At 65.0% G+C, this 15,805-nt stretch overlaps 2 protein-coding genes across 2 annotated transcripts; both read right to left on the bottom strand.

Moving 5' to 3' along the window:
* Positions 1-42: 42 nt before the first annotated feature.
* EMIHUDRAFT_439489 (hypothetical protein) lies at positions 43-2,280 on the bottom strand. The gene has a single exon (XM_005793225.1). It carries the CDS (start codon positions 2,264-2,266, stop codon positions 317-319), a length of 1,950 nt encoding a protein of 649 aa, XP_005793282.1. The 5' UTR covers positions 2,267-2,280; the 3' UTR covers positions 43-316.
* Positions 2,281-11,678: 9,398 nt separating this feature from the next.
* EMIHUDRAFT_108270 (hypothetical protein) lies at positions 11,679-13,034 on the bottom strand (the record flags this gene model as incomplete). The annotated part of the gene is made up of 1 exon (XM_005793226.1): positions 11,679-13,034. The coding sequence occupies one exon, from the start codon at positions 13,032-13,034 to the stop codon at positions 11,679-11,681; it is 1,356 nt and encodes a 451-aa protein (XP_005793283.1).
* Positions 13,035-15,805: the final 2,771 nt, after the last annotated feature.

The raw sequence follows: 15,805 nt of genomic DNA on the forward strand, positions 1-15,805 counted from the left end.
GTAAGATCGCCGCACGCACGACGGAGCTCGCGGAGGGCTGGAGCGCGAAAAATTAAAAAGCAAGCGAGTGTCGTCTCATCTCTCTTCCCCTACTTTAGCCGCTCTCGAGTCTCGTCCACACACACGACACTCGGACTCGCACACATTCTTACCAACACACACCGTCGTCAGGACAATAGCGGGGTCGAGAGATCGTGAGACTGACACGCACGAATGAATTCCGGCACCCGGTCTGGTGGTCAGCGCGATGTCGAAGGGTCGGGGCTTGAGGGCGGGGATCTTGCTGGGGTCGCTGACGTTCTGTTGCCGTCTCGGATCACAAAATGTGGAGCGCCACAGCGCCCCCCCGCCGCCGCGGCGACGAAAGCCGGCCGCCCCTCCGGCCGAGCGCCCGGGCGACCGCGAAGCCGGCGCCGGCGAGGGCCGCCGCGCCCACTGCAAGCGCGGGCAGCGAGGGCGCTGCGGCGGCGGCGCGGCTCTCCGGCGCCGCCTCGCGTTGGAGGAAGATCCCTCCGGGCGTGTGGTGCGGTGCGGCGAGGCGCTCCTCGTGGAAGCGCCAGTCGGCGTTGTCCGAGAACCAGCGGTTGTAGCGCGGCTCGTCGAGCCCCTCCTTCCCGTCCTCGGAGCGGCAAAAGGGGCGCAGCTGGCCGCGGTGCGCCGTGACTACTTTCCACGCGGCCTCGCGCTGCTCGCGGCTGACGGCGTACGACTTTGAGATGTCGGCGTACACCGTGGCGGACGGCCGCGCGGTGCGCGTGAGCGACGGCGACGTGCGGTCCACCGAGTAGAGCCCGAACTTTGGGCAGTACCCGTCGGCCCACTCCCAGTTGTCAGAAATGGTCCAGTGGATGTAACCGAAGACGTCGATGCCCTTGGAGACGGCGGCGGCGATGGCGGCGAGGTGCTCGGTGATGAAGGCGGGGCGCAGCACGTCGGTCGCGTCCGCGACGCCGTTCTCCGTCACCATGAATCTCTTCCACGTCGCGCCCGGCTTGTTGACGTAACGCTCGTGGAACATTTGCAGCACAGAGTAGAGGCCCTCCGTGTCGATGGCGCGCCCCGCCTCCGAGTAGCCGACGTCGGTGGGCTGCGCGATCGTCTGGCCGGAGATGATCTCCTTGCCGTAGTAGTTGAGCCCCAGGAAGTCGAGCCTGTCCTGGATCTTGTCGGTGATGGTGAAGTCCATGAACTCGCGCGAGAGCATCACCGCCGGCCCGTCCCACGGGTCCTTGCCCTCGAGGATCTGGGCGCGCGCGGCCATGCCAACCTGCGGCGCCCGCCAGCCGCGCAGCGTGTGCACCTGGTGGATGTGCGAGTAGGCCAGGTTGTGCGCGCCCGCCAGGTTGTCGACCGCCGCCTTGACGGATCGCTCGTCCCCCTGCAGCGCCTTGAGCACGACCTCGAGGTAGTTTGACTGCGGAAAGGCCTGCGGCCAGGTGCCCTCGATGTAGGTGAAGAGCGCGAAAGCCATCGGCTCGTTCATCGTCAGCCAGTAGTCGACCGACTCGCCGAGCCCCGCCGCCACGTCGCGCACGAAGCTCCCGAACTCGCGAACCACGGCCTCGTTGGTCCAGCCTCCCGCCTCGCCAACCCAGACGGGCAGCGAGTGGTGGAAGAGGGTGAGCACAACCTTCATCCCCTTGGCCTTGGCCATCCCCACGATCTCGCGGTACCGCGCCAGCGCCACGAAGTCCTGCACCCCCGAGCACGCGCACCCCTCGGGCGGCGCGCCGGGGCTCGCCGCGACCTTGGCCTCCTCCCTGGCCTCGCAAAACGCGCTGCACGCGGGCGCGACAGGCGCGCTCGCGTTCGGGAAGGCGCTCGGGGACGTCGGCGCGAGCCGCGACCAGTCGACGCCCATCCGAAAGACGCCCGAGTTGAGCGCGGCCGCCAGCCCAATCTCCGCTTCGGGCTCGCTCCAAAAGCGCAGCCGCTCAGCCGCGCGCGGGGTCGTGCGCCAGGCGTGGCAGTGCGGCCGGCCGTTGGGGTGGAGCTCGGTGGTGTTGCAGAACGGTAGCCACGCGTCGTGCAGGTTGTCCTCCACGTGCGCCGGTGCAGTCGCGACGCCAAAGAGGAACGATCGGTCAAAGCTGAGCGCGCTCGGATACGCCGCGGCGCTCGGCGGCGGAGGCGGGGGAGAGGAGGCGAAAAAGTGGTGCCAGAACGCGAGCCCGCTTTTTGGCGGCGACGTGGAAGGCCGATCGAGCGCGGGCGTCCCCACTGACGGCTGGACTGCAATGGCTGCAGCGACCATTTGTGCGACCATGCGTCGTGCACTCCCTTGGGCGATGTTATTGAGAAACTGGAGTGATTGCTGGGGAGGCAGGTCGCAAGACTGAGATGAGACCGCCAGTGGAGTTGGGAGTCCACCGTGCACCGCGCTGCGAGCCTGTCGTGTCCCTTGTCAGGAGCAGGAGAGGAGCCCCACCTGTGTCCCTGATCGTCCTTCCAAAATCCTGCTCGTGCAGGTGGGGACCCTGTCCTCCTCCCCCATCCCTCGTTTGGGGTGTCTGTTTTCTTTCTTTTTTGGTCCGTGCGCTCCCTCCGACGAACGACCCGAATTTTGAGGGAGGGTGTAGAGGATGTGCGCTGTCTGTAGATAGAGCTGTAGAGGATGTAGAGAGAGCGCTCTGGAGCGCTGTAGAGCTCTGTAGAGCTCTACATCCGGCGCGGGACGGACTGCCTCCGATGTAGAGCGATGTAGAGCGCGATTTCACAGTCCGAAATCACTGAGTCCTAAGTAAATCGCGCCATCGCTCTCTTGTGTTGGGTCTGAGGGAGGGTGTAGAGGATGTAGAATGTAGAGCGCTGCGTAGAGCTGTAGAGCTGTAGAGCGCTGTAGAGCTGTAGAGCTCTACATCCCCGGCGCGGGACGGACTGCCTGCGTGAATTCGCCTGCGTGCTGCGTTTGTGAGAGCGATGTAGAGCGCGAATTCACATTGAAATCACTAAGTAAATCGCGCTCTACATGCGCTTTCCAGCGCTCTACAACGCAGGCAGTCCGTCCCGCGCCGGATGTAGAGCTCTCTGAGAGCTCTAGCCTCTACAGTTCTACAGCGCTCCAGAGCGCTCTACACGCTCTATCTACAGCTTACAGCGCTCACACACCCTCCCTCAGGTTAGGGTACCCCTAGGCTTAGAAGGGTGGGCCCTGGGGCGCCTGCCTGCGGCTTAAACGGCTTAAAACCGGCCATCCATGGCCGGTTGTAGAGCTGCCTGCTTCGAGTCCGCCGCTCCTCCCCTCGGTCGGTGGTGGGTGTGCACGTCGATCGATCGATGACGGCCTCGGCTCCGTACGACTTGGCGACGGCGATCGCGTCAATCATGAAGACTACCGCCCCCGCGCCACCAGCCAGGCATCGCTTGCTTGCTTGCGCCCACCCACCTACCTGCCTGCCTGACTGATCGCCCTCAGCCAGCATCTCGTTGCCCGCAGGACCGTTGTTTGAAACGTACTTTCTTCACTGTAGTGCGCGTCGCTGGTCGTTCGACACCGAGTTTGAATCCTGTCTTCCTGTGCGCGCCTCCCGCGTGCCCAGTCTCGTGCGAGTTTGAAAGTTACGACGGGACGCAAGCACGGCACCTTTCCGCTTGTGCATGCATAGGCGAGCAATGAGCGCTCCTCCCGCCCCTCGCGCGCGCTGCATCGGCCGGGGCGACACGTGGCCTGGGAACCGCACCTGCCTCTTCCAGCACGTGTTCTTTTCCGACGGCGCCTTCACCGCCGGCCCGCGGCTCGCGGGCGCAAGCACCGAGGACGAGGCACTCTTCATGCACAACAGGTGCTCCACCGCCTGCCATCGCCCGATGACGCGCCGCGCTCGGTGAACCTCCCTCCCTGCCCTCGCTCTCGAGGTGGGTCGACCTCGACTGGGACCGGCTCAAGCAGAGCCGGAAGGCGGGGCACGGGCTGGGGAAGCCGCACCCGGCTGCGGTCGAGCTGTGGACGCAATTTCGCTGGAGCATCTCGCGGGCGCGGCCGCGCAACCCCACCGGCGCCCCCGTCCGCTCATGCGGCCGCTCCGCCACTCGCCCACACCGACCTGCCCCGCCTTGGCCCTTTGCAGGCTCGCTGCCCCACTGCGTCGCGCACCTGCACGCCTTCCACTGGAACCCGGGGCACAACCTCTTCGACTACATGTACCCCAGCTGGTTCTCCCTGCTCGCCCTCCAGCCCGAGGTGGCGACCAGCGGTACGTGGCAGTGGGTGACGCGGGAGGCCGTCGACCCAAAGCGCACCATTCCCTGCGGCGGCCGCGCCTCCACGCCGCCCCTCTCTGCAAACCGCGCGTCCAAAGTAGGTGGCCGCTCGGGCTGATTGAAGCGTTCTCGGGCCATCCCGTCTTGAGCCTCCGGGATTTTGAGGCCAAATACGGTGCCATCGGGGTTCCGTGCTTGGTCGCGGGCGTGGGCGGGCGCGGCATCGGCGTCACAAACCGCGAGGGCGTAGCCGAGGTTGGGAGCCTGCCGGGTCTCGATCCGGTGAAAATGTTTCGCGACCGGATGTACGTGCGGCACGGCCTCCATCCTCCGGAGCCCCAACGCAGCATTTCGGGAGGCTACATCACCGTCGTAGAGTCGAAGCGAGAGCTGAGTGCAGCCGACGCGGCGGCGGCGCTGGCCGCGCAAACCCTTGGGATGGAGCTGCGTACGGTGCGGTGGGAGGAGCTGACCTTCGTCGAGCAGCTGCAGGTGTGTGCCTCGACCGCCGTCCTAGTCGTTGGTGTCGGCACGGTGCGAGTCAACTCTTTCCTCCTCCCCGAGGGCGCGGTGGAGGTGCAAACCTGTACGCCGGCGAACTGGGCGCTGCCGAGCCGCCGCTTCTGCTTCGATGCACACCTCGGCACGCTCATGTCGCACGTCCACGTCGTCCACCTGAGCGGGTACTCTGCCGACGAAGCCAGGGCCAAGCGAAGCCCCATTGAGCTGGCGCAGACGATAGAGGACGCAGCGATCGCGGCGTCAGCGCTGCCCGGAGACCGGCGCCTCAACCTGCCCTCTGACGTGCGGCTGCGGTACGCTGCCGTCACGGCCGGCGTCCCCGAGCTCTTTTGGGCGCAGTCGGGGTCCATTCCCCTCCAAGCGCGCTCTCGTTCGCCCCTGCTGCCCATAAATATTCACTTGGCGAGTGTAGGTGGTGCCACGTCGTCCCCCTGCCCGCAGACTGCCCGAAGGCATACCACCATTGTAGCGTCTCCAACGACCGGTACGCCATCAGCCACAACTACATTCACGGTCCTTACCATACCTGCCTGCCGAGGGAGGTGATGAAGAAGGCTGGGCAGCTGGCCTTGTCCCAGGAGCCAAGTCGCACGGCGGCGCGCGTCAGTCACCATAGTGTCAGCTATGGCCACACGAGGGTCACGGCGGCGGGCACAAAGCACCGGCATACCTCAAGGCTGGCGGGATTGTAGGGATCAAGGGCTCCGGGAAGGCTCTCCGGCTAGATGTAGATGGGTGCGGCATTTGATGCTGCTGGTGCCAAGCAGTTGGCGGCCGCTGTGCCACCGTCCGTGGGCACCGAGCCTCTCCGCTCTGTGCCCAGCCAATCACCACGGCTCGCGCAGGATGCCCATGGTGCCAGCCAACGTATCGAGCGTAGGCCGGAAATACTGTGCAGCAACACATCTCGCTGTGTGCCGCACCAGCTCTCATGTCGGCCTAAGTGCCGCACTGCTCACTCCGTGCACTCACCGGTCGGTACCATGTCAGGAGACGGAACACGGAGGAGCTGTATGTCACTAGAGACCCACACCCATCGCTACACATCACCACAACCACCAAGTCGGATACAAACTATGACAGCAAAATGTAAATGAGGGTATCCGGCGAACCAGTTTAGACCATCTTTAGACCAAGTTTGACCGCTGTGCTGAAGACGAACCAGATTAGACTCAGTTTATCATAAACTGAGTCTAAAGACTAAACACAGAGAGGGCGCTCGGCCTGGGTGGGGGACCCCATTAGACATACCAGGTTTAGACCCGGTTTAGGGCGCCCCTAGCTAGCTGCGGAATTCTCTGGTAGGACGGGAACGAGATGATAGTAGGGAGTAGAAGAAAGCAAAGAGGAGCCCTGCGCACGCACGACTCCGCAGGAGAAGCCCCTCCCGCCCGTGCTTGCGCAGCGCAGCCTCCTCCTCCTACTCGCAAGCCGGGTAGCCCTTGAGGTGATTATGACGGGTTCCACCCTGTGTGGTGTTATGACGGGCTCCACCCTGTGTGGTGATTGTAATGGGTTCCACCCTGTGTGGTGATTATGACGGGTTCCACCCTGTGTGGTGATTGTGACGGGTTCCACCCTGTGTGGTGATTATGACGGGTTCCACCCTGTGTGGTGATTATTTCGGGTTCCACCCTCTGAAGCATGCCTTTTGCGGCGAGTTGTTGCGACGGCAGCGGCCGCAGTCAGTCGAGCGGGACGCGCGCGTCTTCGTATGCTCGGCCATCGCGCGTCGTTACAATCGTGAATCGGACGATTGCGCTGTGCTTGGAGCATCGCAGCACGTTCGCCGCCCAGCCGGCCGCCGAATACCTTTGCACGCGTACTGCGGCCAGAGGGCGCTTGCGACGAGGACCGGCCGCCCTGTGGCGTTCTCGGCGGTGATCGGTCGGGCGTCGATGGGCGCCGCTAACGGACTTGGCGCCGCTCCGTTACCACGTGTCGGCGGTGGCCCGCTCGTTGCACCGCCCGCCTCGCGGGTGGCCGCGCCAAAGGGCGACGCGGTCCCCCACGGCTGGAGCGCTTCGGCGCGTTGCGCTGCCGCGTAGCAGCCCCACCCGGCCGCCCGAGGGTGTTCCCGCAGGCAGAGAAGACTAATCGTGGGGGAAGCAGGTCAGGCGCACGGTGTCGTCGGGCAGCGGTGATGATCTCGTCCATGCCGTCGTCGAAGTGCATAAGCAGCCGGTCGTGCTCGCTATTGGTCGGCCAATGGGCGACGATGGTGGCGGGGAACCAGTCCGTGCTCCCATCCTCGTCCTCCCACACGGCCTCGACGCGCTGCCCGACCAGCTTCTCCACGCCATCCGTATAGCTGTGGACGGGCACGTGGAACGTCGTTTCATGTTCGAACGGCCTTCGGGATTCAAACAAAAAATAGCCGGCCCCTTCTCGCAACCCCTCCGATGACTTTGGACCTTTGCGAGAGGTGGCGAGCGGAGCAAGCGCGGTGTAGGCGCGCCCACGCGGCGCAGTGGCTCTCCCGCGACCATAGCCCCTCCCGCAGCCGCAGCCGTAGCCGCAGCCCCAACTCTTGCTGCTCTTCTAGTGTCGGGTAGTGACCAGGGGTGAGGGGACGGATTGAAGATCCCTCACACCAAGATCGTGCAGGGCGGGGACACATGTCCCTAAATCCCATCTCGTCTCAGAGTTTGACCGTTTTTATTTATTTATTTAACCCCTCCGACCCCCCGGGACCCGTGGGCGTCGAAGAGGCGAGGTGGTGAGCTGGAAGCAGGAAACAGCGCTTCGTGGCACTTGCCGTTCTCGACAAGGTCACACGCGGACGGAGGCACCGGTGCCGGCAAAACACAGCCAAATGCGCGAGGCGCGAGGACGCTCCTGGGCCGCGTTTGAACGGTGTGAAAATGAAAACCACCTCCACACGCTTACACTTACCTGTGAAGTGTGAACAGCGGATTTTGAATCAGCGTTCTCCTTGAACGATATCGGTGTCGAAACACCGCTCTGACAGCGCTCACAGCTACGCTTTATTCACAGGCGGTGTCCGAAACTTGTGCTGTCTGCTGTGTCCAGCGCCGTGGACTCTACTCGCCAGCTCGCACGCGGAGTCGCTCCCTCTCCACCTCTTCATGCTAGCCTCTTTGATCCTCGGGGCGCCGCGCTCTTTGCGCCCAGCGCTTAGGCACAGAGCCGTGCGTTCTATGTGCGAGCAGCCGCGCGACTGGGATGCAAGCTGGCGGAGGATGCAGCAGGAGGGCGGCGTTGATCGGTCGAGCCTAGGTCGGCCAGAGGAGGCTACGCCCTCACCAAATCCGGCTGACTCTAGCGAGGTGTTCATCCTCGCACCACCCTCGCAGCCACGGGAAGAGTTTTCCGGCGAGGGGAGCTTGCTCGCGGCGTTTGCGTCGGAGAAAGGCCTGCTGCGCGCGATGGGCGTGCTCGTCATCGTCTTCTGCTTCATGGTGGGCGTCGGCCTCACAGGCGGCATCACCGACGGCACGGACAGATTCGCGAATCCGGAGCCGATGATGGCGACGGAGAGGGTCACTAGTGACTCCATTTGATGTGCACTGTGGGTCTGTGGGCGAGTCCTCACACTCACCCGGTGTGGAGGCAAAGTCAGCGCCCTCCTTGAGCCTAGCCGCGATGTAGCCGGTGAGCGGTATCAGTGCCGCTGCATGTGGTCTCGGTTTCGCAGGCACACCCATGGTCTCACAGTGTGCCTGCGGGCAGTTCTCTCTCTCAAGTCGGCAGTGGCCAGTGAGGGCGAGCCCATTTGCGGTGTGCGGATGACTGTGTGTTCTGCGTAACACCCCCCAAATAACAAATAAATTCCCCCTTTTTTCGAGCTGAGAGGTTTTGGGATTTCGCTCCCGCGCAATCAAGTCATCAACGATGGCGCGAACGGCCGAAATGCGAAAAAGCGCGGTGGTAGCAAGCACGATGGAGGTGCGTCTTTCCCATGCTATCGCGCCCCCGAGCGCGAACTATGCACGGGCCCGGCTCGCCCGCTAGTTGGGCCACCCGGCACACCCCGCCCCCCACCTGCCGGCTTACCTGCCGTCAGTTCACGGGGGATCGCCTCAACTGTCAGCAACTGAAATCCACCAGCTTCAGCCTCGCCTCACAGCTGGTCGGACGCGGGTTCTTAAGGGTCGCACATGCCGGCCATGACGTCTGCCAACCGGCCGTTCGCAGGAGGTAGCTTCGCACGACCCCGACAACTCCGAGAAAATGGCCCGCGCGAAAAGTGCGCGCCGGCGGGGTTACTTCCCCCAGGATTGGTCTTCTCTGCCTGCGGGAACACCCTCGGGCGGCCGGGTGGGGCTGCGGCTGGAGCTAGCATGGCTCGATAGAGCCGAGACCCCGTGTTGAGGCGGCGCTCCTGTGGGCGGCTGTGGAATCGGGAGATTCGACCTTAGATCTCCAGTTATCTCATCCCAGTGGATGGACGTCCGGACGTCCCTTTGTGTTCCTCTCGCCGTCCGCCAGCGAGACGCTCTGTCGCTGGCGGCCGCAGTTTTCTGTGAGGTGGGAGGAGAGGAGAGGACGCAGTGAAGATGGCGCAGCAGCAGGCCCCGCCAGCTGCGCAAGCGCCCATCGTCGTCGTCGTTGACGAAGTTCAGGGTGGAACCCATTACAATCACCACACAGGGTGGAACCCATCATAATCACCACACAGGGTGGAACCCATCATAATCACCACACAGGGTGGAACCCATCATAATCACCACACAGGGTGGAACCCATTACAATCACCACACAGGGTGGAACCCATTACAATCACCACACAGGGTGGAACCCATTATAATCACCACACAGGGTGGAACCCATTACAATCACCACACAGCTACCCGGCTTGCGAGTAGGGAGGAGGAGGCTGCGCTGCGCAAGCACGGGCGGGAGGGGCTTCTCCTGCGGAGTCGTGCGTGCGCAGGGCTCCTCTTTGCTTTCTTCTACTCCCTACTATCATCTCGTTCCCGTCCTACCAGAGAAGGTTACTTCCCCCAGGATTGGTCTTCTCTGCCTGCGGGAACACCCTCGGGCGGCCGGGTGGGGCTGCGGCTGGAGCTAGCATGGCTCGATAGAGCCGAGACCCCGTGTTGAGGCGGCGCTCCTGTGGGCGGCTGTGGAATCGGGAGATTCGACCTTAGATCTCCAGTTATCTCATCCCAGTGGATGGACGTCCGGACGTCCCTTTGTGTTCCTCTCGCCGTCCGCCAGCGAGACGCTCTGTCGCTGGCGGCCGCAGTTTTCTGTGACCCACCCACCTCTCCCCTGTGTTTTGTCTGGGGAGGGGCTTCTCCTGCGGAGTCGTGCGTGCGCAGGGCTCCTCTTTGCTTTCTTCTACTCCCTACTATCATCTCGTTCCCGTCCTACCAGAGAACGCACTTTTCCTCTCAGGCTGTGGCTGCTGCCCTGGCCTCCCTGGCGCGATCAGGAGGACTTCCTCCACTGGATCGAGAGCGGCATGGGCGTCGGGCATCTCGGCGGCTCCAGTCTGCTCCCCACCGACGCTTCACCTCAGCCAGCAGCGCGAAGCTCTCCTTGTGGAGGGACGCCCGCTGGACGGCCGATTGAAACACAGTCTGCCACGACGAGCTAAATCTAATCGTTAGGCCGCGAAACGGCCAAAGAACGCACGTTTAGCTTACTGGAAACGCGCCTTGGAGATTTTACTCTCTCCAATACGAAACAGCCGCCACTGCGACGAGGTGCCGCCGCCGCCGCCCGGCGCAGCAAATGTCGAGCCCAAGCGGGCCAATCTCCAAGATGGAGCGTGAGGAGAGGAAACGGACCAAGGTCGCAGAGCGGGCCGCGGCGGCGGCGGTGAGGGCCGCCTAGGCGGCGGCGAAGAAGGAGGCCGCGGCAGCAATAGCGGCGGTGAGAGTGGTGAGGGAGGCTGCGGTCACAGCGCAGCAAACGTCGCTGATGGGGTGGCTCAACTCGACGGCGGCCCGAGCCCGAGTAGTGACGCAGCTCTCGGCATCCCCTCGCTCCGAATGAACACACCTGCATGCACGGCCCCTCCCTCACCGCCTCTCGCGCCCACCCGCGAGTGGCTCACGTCAGTAGAGGGCGGCCTGGTTCGAGAGGGACAAACAACAGGAGAGCAGTCCAGTCTCCCGTCCGACAGTACCCGCCCTCCCAACAGCGCTCCCCTCTCGGCCACTCGCCGCTCCCAGGATCCAACCCCGCGCGCGCCGCCACTCATGACCGCCACTCGTTCCCGGTCGCACACCCTCGCCGCATACGACCACCCTCCCCCGCGGCTTTGTGCGCGCTTCACTCTCGCACCACACGCACCGCACGTCCCACTCTCGCCCCGCGCGCCGGCTCGCAGGGCAGGCCAGCGGACTCGCGGGGCGACTCGCAGGGCGCGCCACCGCAGCCATCGACGGCCCTCCAGCGGGCGACGGCATCGACGACGACTACGCCTCCGACGGGCGGCAACCCGCACCCGCTTAGCAGGGCTGCTCGCGGGGCACTGGTGCGCTGCTCGACGCGCCGCGACCGGTGACGGCCTCAGGGCGGGGAGGCGAGCCGGCTTGGCTGTACAGAGCGGGCTCGGCGGGATCCGCAACTAGGGGGCGAACCCAACCGTGCGGAGAGAAAACCGTGCCCGCATCGAGGCACGAGCCCAGAAGACCACGCCTCGTGCACTCGGCTCGTCGGAGGGTAACCAGGATGGCTGCGGTGGCGGGGCTGTAAGGACCACTCTCTGCGAGCGCGTCGGCTGTGTCACATCGTGCTGCACCACGCAGGAGATCGCAACGCGCCCACTCGCCCACCGTTTACTTTCGGTGCACTGCCTCGTTTCACTGTCTTTGATAGCGCGGCCCACACACTACAACCGGGCTTGACTAACCGGGGGCCAACACTCGCCACGCCTCTCCTCGGAGCACACACGTCTCGCAAAAGAGAGAGACGGGGGCGCGACTGGGGCGCGCCGAGAGAGAGGGGGCGAGAGAGAGAGAGAGAGAGAGCTGGGCGGTCTACGGCCCCTCCCCCTTCTTCTGCTTCTTAGCAGCAGCAGCGTCCAGGCGGCGCCGCGCGTCGAGGCGGCGCCGCGCTTTTTCGACCTCGGCATAGTTGTTGCCGGGCGGGTCGGGGCGGACGGGCCTCGCCGCCCGCGGGTGCGCCTCGCCGCGGGCCATGTGCCCGCCACGCCGCTGGCTGAAGAGCGGACGGAAACCCCCCCGTGCCAGGTCCACGGGCCTGGGGACGCCGCTGTGGTATACGAACGCCGCCTGCTGCTCGTCGGAGCGGGCGGTGGCCTCGGCGCGCGCGGCGAGCTCGGCCTCGACGGAGGCCTGCTCCACGAGCATCTGCTGCCACTCGAGGAGCGTCCAGCCGGTGCGCCGCGGGGCGGTGCTCGCGTCCGCGGCGGCCGGCAGCGGCACGGCCGTGAGCTGCCCCGACGCGCCCTCGAGCGGCTCGCGGCACATCGGGCAGGTTGCCTCGTCTGCCTGCTCGAGCCAGCCGGCGATGCACCCGCGGCAGAACACGTGCAGGCAGGTGGTGGCGACCGGGTGAGAGTCGATCGGCTCGAGGCAGATGGGGCAAGTGAGGGCCAGCTCGTCCGCGGCGGCGGCGGGGGCGGTGGCCTGGGCCGCGAGCGCGCGCGCGCGGCAGAGGGCGGCCTCCTCCTCGGTGGCGAAGCTGCCGAGGCTGATCTCGAGTCGGTCGCGCCGATAAGAGGCCCGGAAGGGCAGCCGCGCTCGCGTGCCCGCGGTCCCCACGCCCAGGAAGCGCGTGGTCTCCCCCGGCCACCGCCCCGAGGGCCCCGACGTGGGCAGCACCAGCCCCTCCGCCGCCGCCGCCTCCAGCGCTGCAGCAGCAGTCATCGGCGGCAGCGCCTCTGCGCACTTGGCCTCCGCCGCCGCCCGGCCCTCGGGCGAGCGGGCGTAGCAGAGAGCGGCAGCCTCAGCCGACGAGAAGTAGCCGAGGTTCACGCTCTTGCGGCTGCGCTGCACCCGTACCATGAAAGGCAGTCTGAAGGCCGGAGGCGTTTTGAAGACGCCCACAAAGCCCGAGCCGTTCGTATGCAGCTCCAGCCCCTCCTTGGCGGCCGTCGCTCGGGCCTCGTCGCTCGTCATGTTCTCCTCCTCCTGCAGCGCCTCCGCCTCGGCGAGCTCGGTCGCATGTTTCTGCCCCTCGGGCGAGGTCGCGTAGCAGTACGCAGCCTCCCGCGCCGTCGCAAATCGGCCGAGGACAATGTTGACGCTAGCGCGCGAGACCGTGACAACGTAACGCCGCGTAGGGTCCTTGTTGGGCACTTCGTAGACGCACTTGTAGCCGGTCTTGGTGTCGGCCTTTACGAGTTTGACGGAGGGCTGCGGCTTCAGCATGGTGTCACGCTGTGCGGAGCAAACCATTTCTTTGTTTGCAACAAAATTGCCGCGTAAATCTGCGATCATTTCTTTTGGGGGGGGGGGGGGGGGCGCAAAAGCTCACAGGCCGCCAACGGGTCGGATTTAAGTGTGGTGTTGGATATGCCTGTCTATTTATTTATCGCCAGAGGCCGTGCTTGGAGAATGCCTCGTAATGCTGCTGCGCCTGTGGATTGAGCCGCGGCGCAAGCTCCATTGGTGAGCTGCGGTGGCGCGCCGGCCGCTTCATGAATAGTCCGGAGAGGCGGCTCGACGCGTTTTTTTGATATTTCATCGTCGTAGCTACTTTGCCCCTGTCTGCTATAGGCTATAGCCGCAGCCACACTCCCAGCTGCTCGGTGTGAACAGAGTTCGTACACCGAGCAGAGGGTAGAGGGAGCAGCTCGAGATCCCTTGAGAGTTCACGCGGAGTCGGCTGGGGCTATACCAGACAGACTTTGCCCGAGTGATCTGTGATCTGTAAGGGTCCGCCCGCAGGCGCATTTTGGGGTGCCCGGTGCCGAACCTGTCGGACCTTAGGACAGCGTTGTAGATCCCTGGGCGAGGGTATCCATTCATCCTTTGGCCGTTGGGTAGCGAGGATTGGTGTGACGCGATCCACGCAGGCGTGTTTTCTGACGGCCGACCGCCAGTGCACGGAGTTGCCCCTTCTCCGACTGCCCCGGCTAGTTCACGAGTTTCGCGGGAGTGACCCCATGCGTCAAACCCGAGACCTAGCGCGGGTGGGTTGGAGGGGGGCTCGCTGCAAGGAAGGGCTGTGCGTCAAAACACAAAGCCGCGCATCATTTCTTTTGTGGGAGGATACTCGCATCACAACGAGCCAGTCGTTAGAGGTTTAATTATTCCAATTGGAGAGCGTGGCACTGCTGAGAAAAAATTACTCGTCCGCAAGTCCCGCCTGTCTCTTTCCGAGTCCTCCCAGGCCTACTCCTCTGCTCCTCGTGCTCGTCGGCAAAGCTGACACGTGCTGCTAGAGATCGACGAAATCCCGTTCCCCTGCTGGAATGAAAACCACCGTCTTCTTTGTTTTTTTTGAGCTAAACTTCGATGTTAGTAGAAACAAGCGAAGGCACACACAACATGACGCCAAACGCACGATCGCACGCACCGCACCGCACCCAGCACCCGCGCCCGCCCCGCCTAGGCGGGAAAGAGATGAGGAGATGGGACAGCGAAGGAGGAGCGAAACAAACACGTATGGGAGGGTTCAGTTGTGCGACCGTCACGCTGCCCGGCGTTTCTCACTTTCCGGGACAGCCCCGCCCTTGTGAGGCAGGAAAGTGACGGCTACCTCGCACGCCCTGTTGCTTCTACCCCGACGGACTCGGGCCCGGTGCTTCGACGCAGCACAGTGTGCTTCGTGGTAGCATGAACTCAGAACGGCCCCCCGAGAGCGCCTCTTCGACGCCCACGGGTCCCGGGGGGTCGGAGGGGTTGCGAGAGGGCCCCGGCTATTTTTTGTTTGAATCCCGGAGGCCGTTAGAACATGAATTGACGTTCCACGTGCCCGTCCACAGCCACGGACAACATGCTAGCCCAGCAGGCCGCTCCCACCGCCGCCCGCGGCGGAGGCAAGGCGGCAAAGGGTGGCAAGGGCGGCGGCAAGGGCGGTGGCAAGGGTGGTGGCCGTGGCGCACCAGACCCGCTTTGCGCCGCCGCCCTCAACGCCCGATACTCGGTTAGAGCCGGCGGAGCGACGGCGGCAAAGGTGCGGCCGCCGGCGACCTCACACGGTGTCGAGCGCCGTAGAGACGGCCCCGAGAGCCGCCACCAGGTGTGCCACGACCGCGGCCGCGAGGCTCGTGGCGATGGATGCGCCAGACCCGCTTTGCGCCGCCGCCCTCAACGCCCGATACTCGGTCAGAGCCGGCGGAGCGACGGCGGCGGAGACACGGAGTTGCGGCCGCCGGCGACCTCACACGGCGTCGAGCGCCGTAGAGACGGCCTCGAGAGCCGCCACCAGGTGTGCCACGACCGCGGCCGCGAGGCTCGTGGCGATGGATGCGCCAGACCCGCTTTGCGCCGCCGCCCTCAACGCCCGATACTCGATCAGAGCCGGCGGAGCGACGGCGGCAGAGTTGCGGCCGCCGGCGACCTTCCCCTCGACCACGCCGCCGACCCGTCGACAAGCACGCGTGGACTGCCATCGAGAAGAAGGAGAAGGAGGGCGGCGCATCCGGAGCCCGCGGGCGCGGCGTGGGCGGGCGCGGGCGCGGGCGGGCGCGCGGGAACCCCGCCAGCGGAGGCGACAATGCCTCTGGCGGCTCTGCAGGCGGCACGCGGCGCGCCCCTCGCCGGTCTCCCGCACGCTCCTGAGGGCCGAGAGGGCCGAGAGGCGGGGTCGGTGACCCGGGGGCATGGGCGGTGCGGCCCGCGCCGCGCGCGGGCGCGTGGCAGCCCGTGAGTGCCGAGATCGGGTCTGTGCTTCGACGTAGCATGGGCCCCCGGAGGCCCATCTACAGCAGCGGCGAAGTGAGCGTGTTTGTGGTGTTGGTGTGACGTCTGAGCTTGGATCTGTGACTAAAGCCGGTTACCACTGATGGATCCCCACCCGAATAACACACAGTGAGCGCCCCAGCGCTTCACTACGCCCTCCGCGCGAAATCGCTAGTGGTGCTTTGTGGCAGCACATTGTGCTTTGTGGCAGCACGGGTGCGGTGCCCGAGACCGCCGACGCCGACCGCCCATTCCCCCTCCTCGTTCCCCCCTCGGCGAGCCGATGATCGTCG

The sequence above is a fragment of the Emiliania huxleyi genome (genome assembly GCF_000372725.1).
Source record: "Emiliania huxleyi CCMP1516 unplaced genomic scaffold EMIHUscaffold_102, whole genome shotgun sequence".
NCBI classification, from domain to species: Eukaryota; Haptophyta; order Isochrysidales; family Noelaerhabdaceae; genus Emiliania; species Emiliania huxleyi.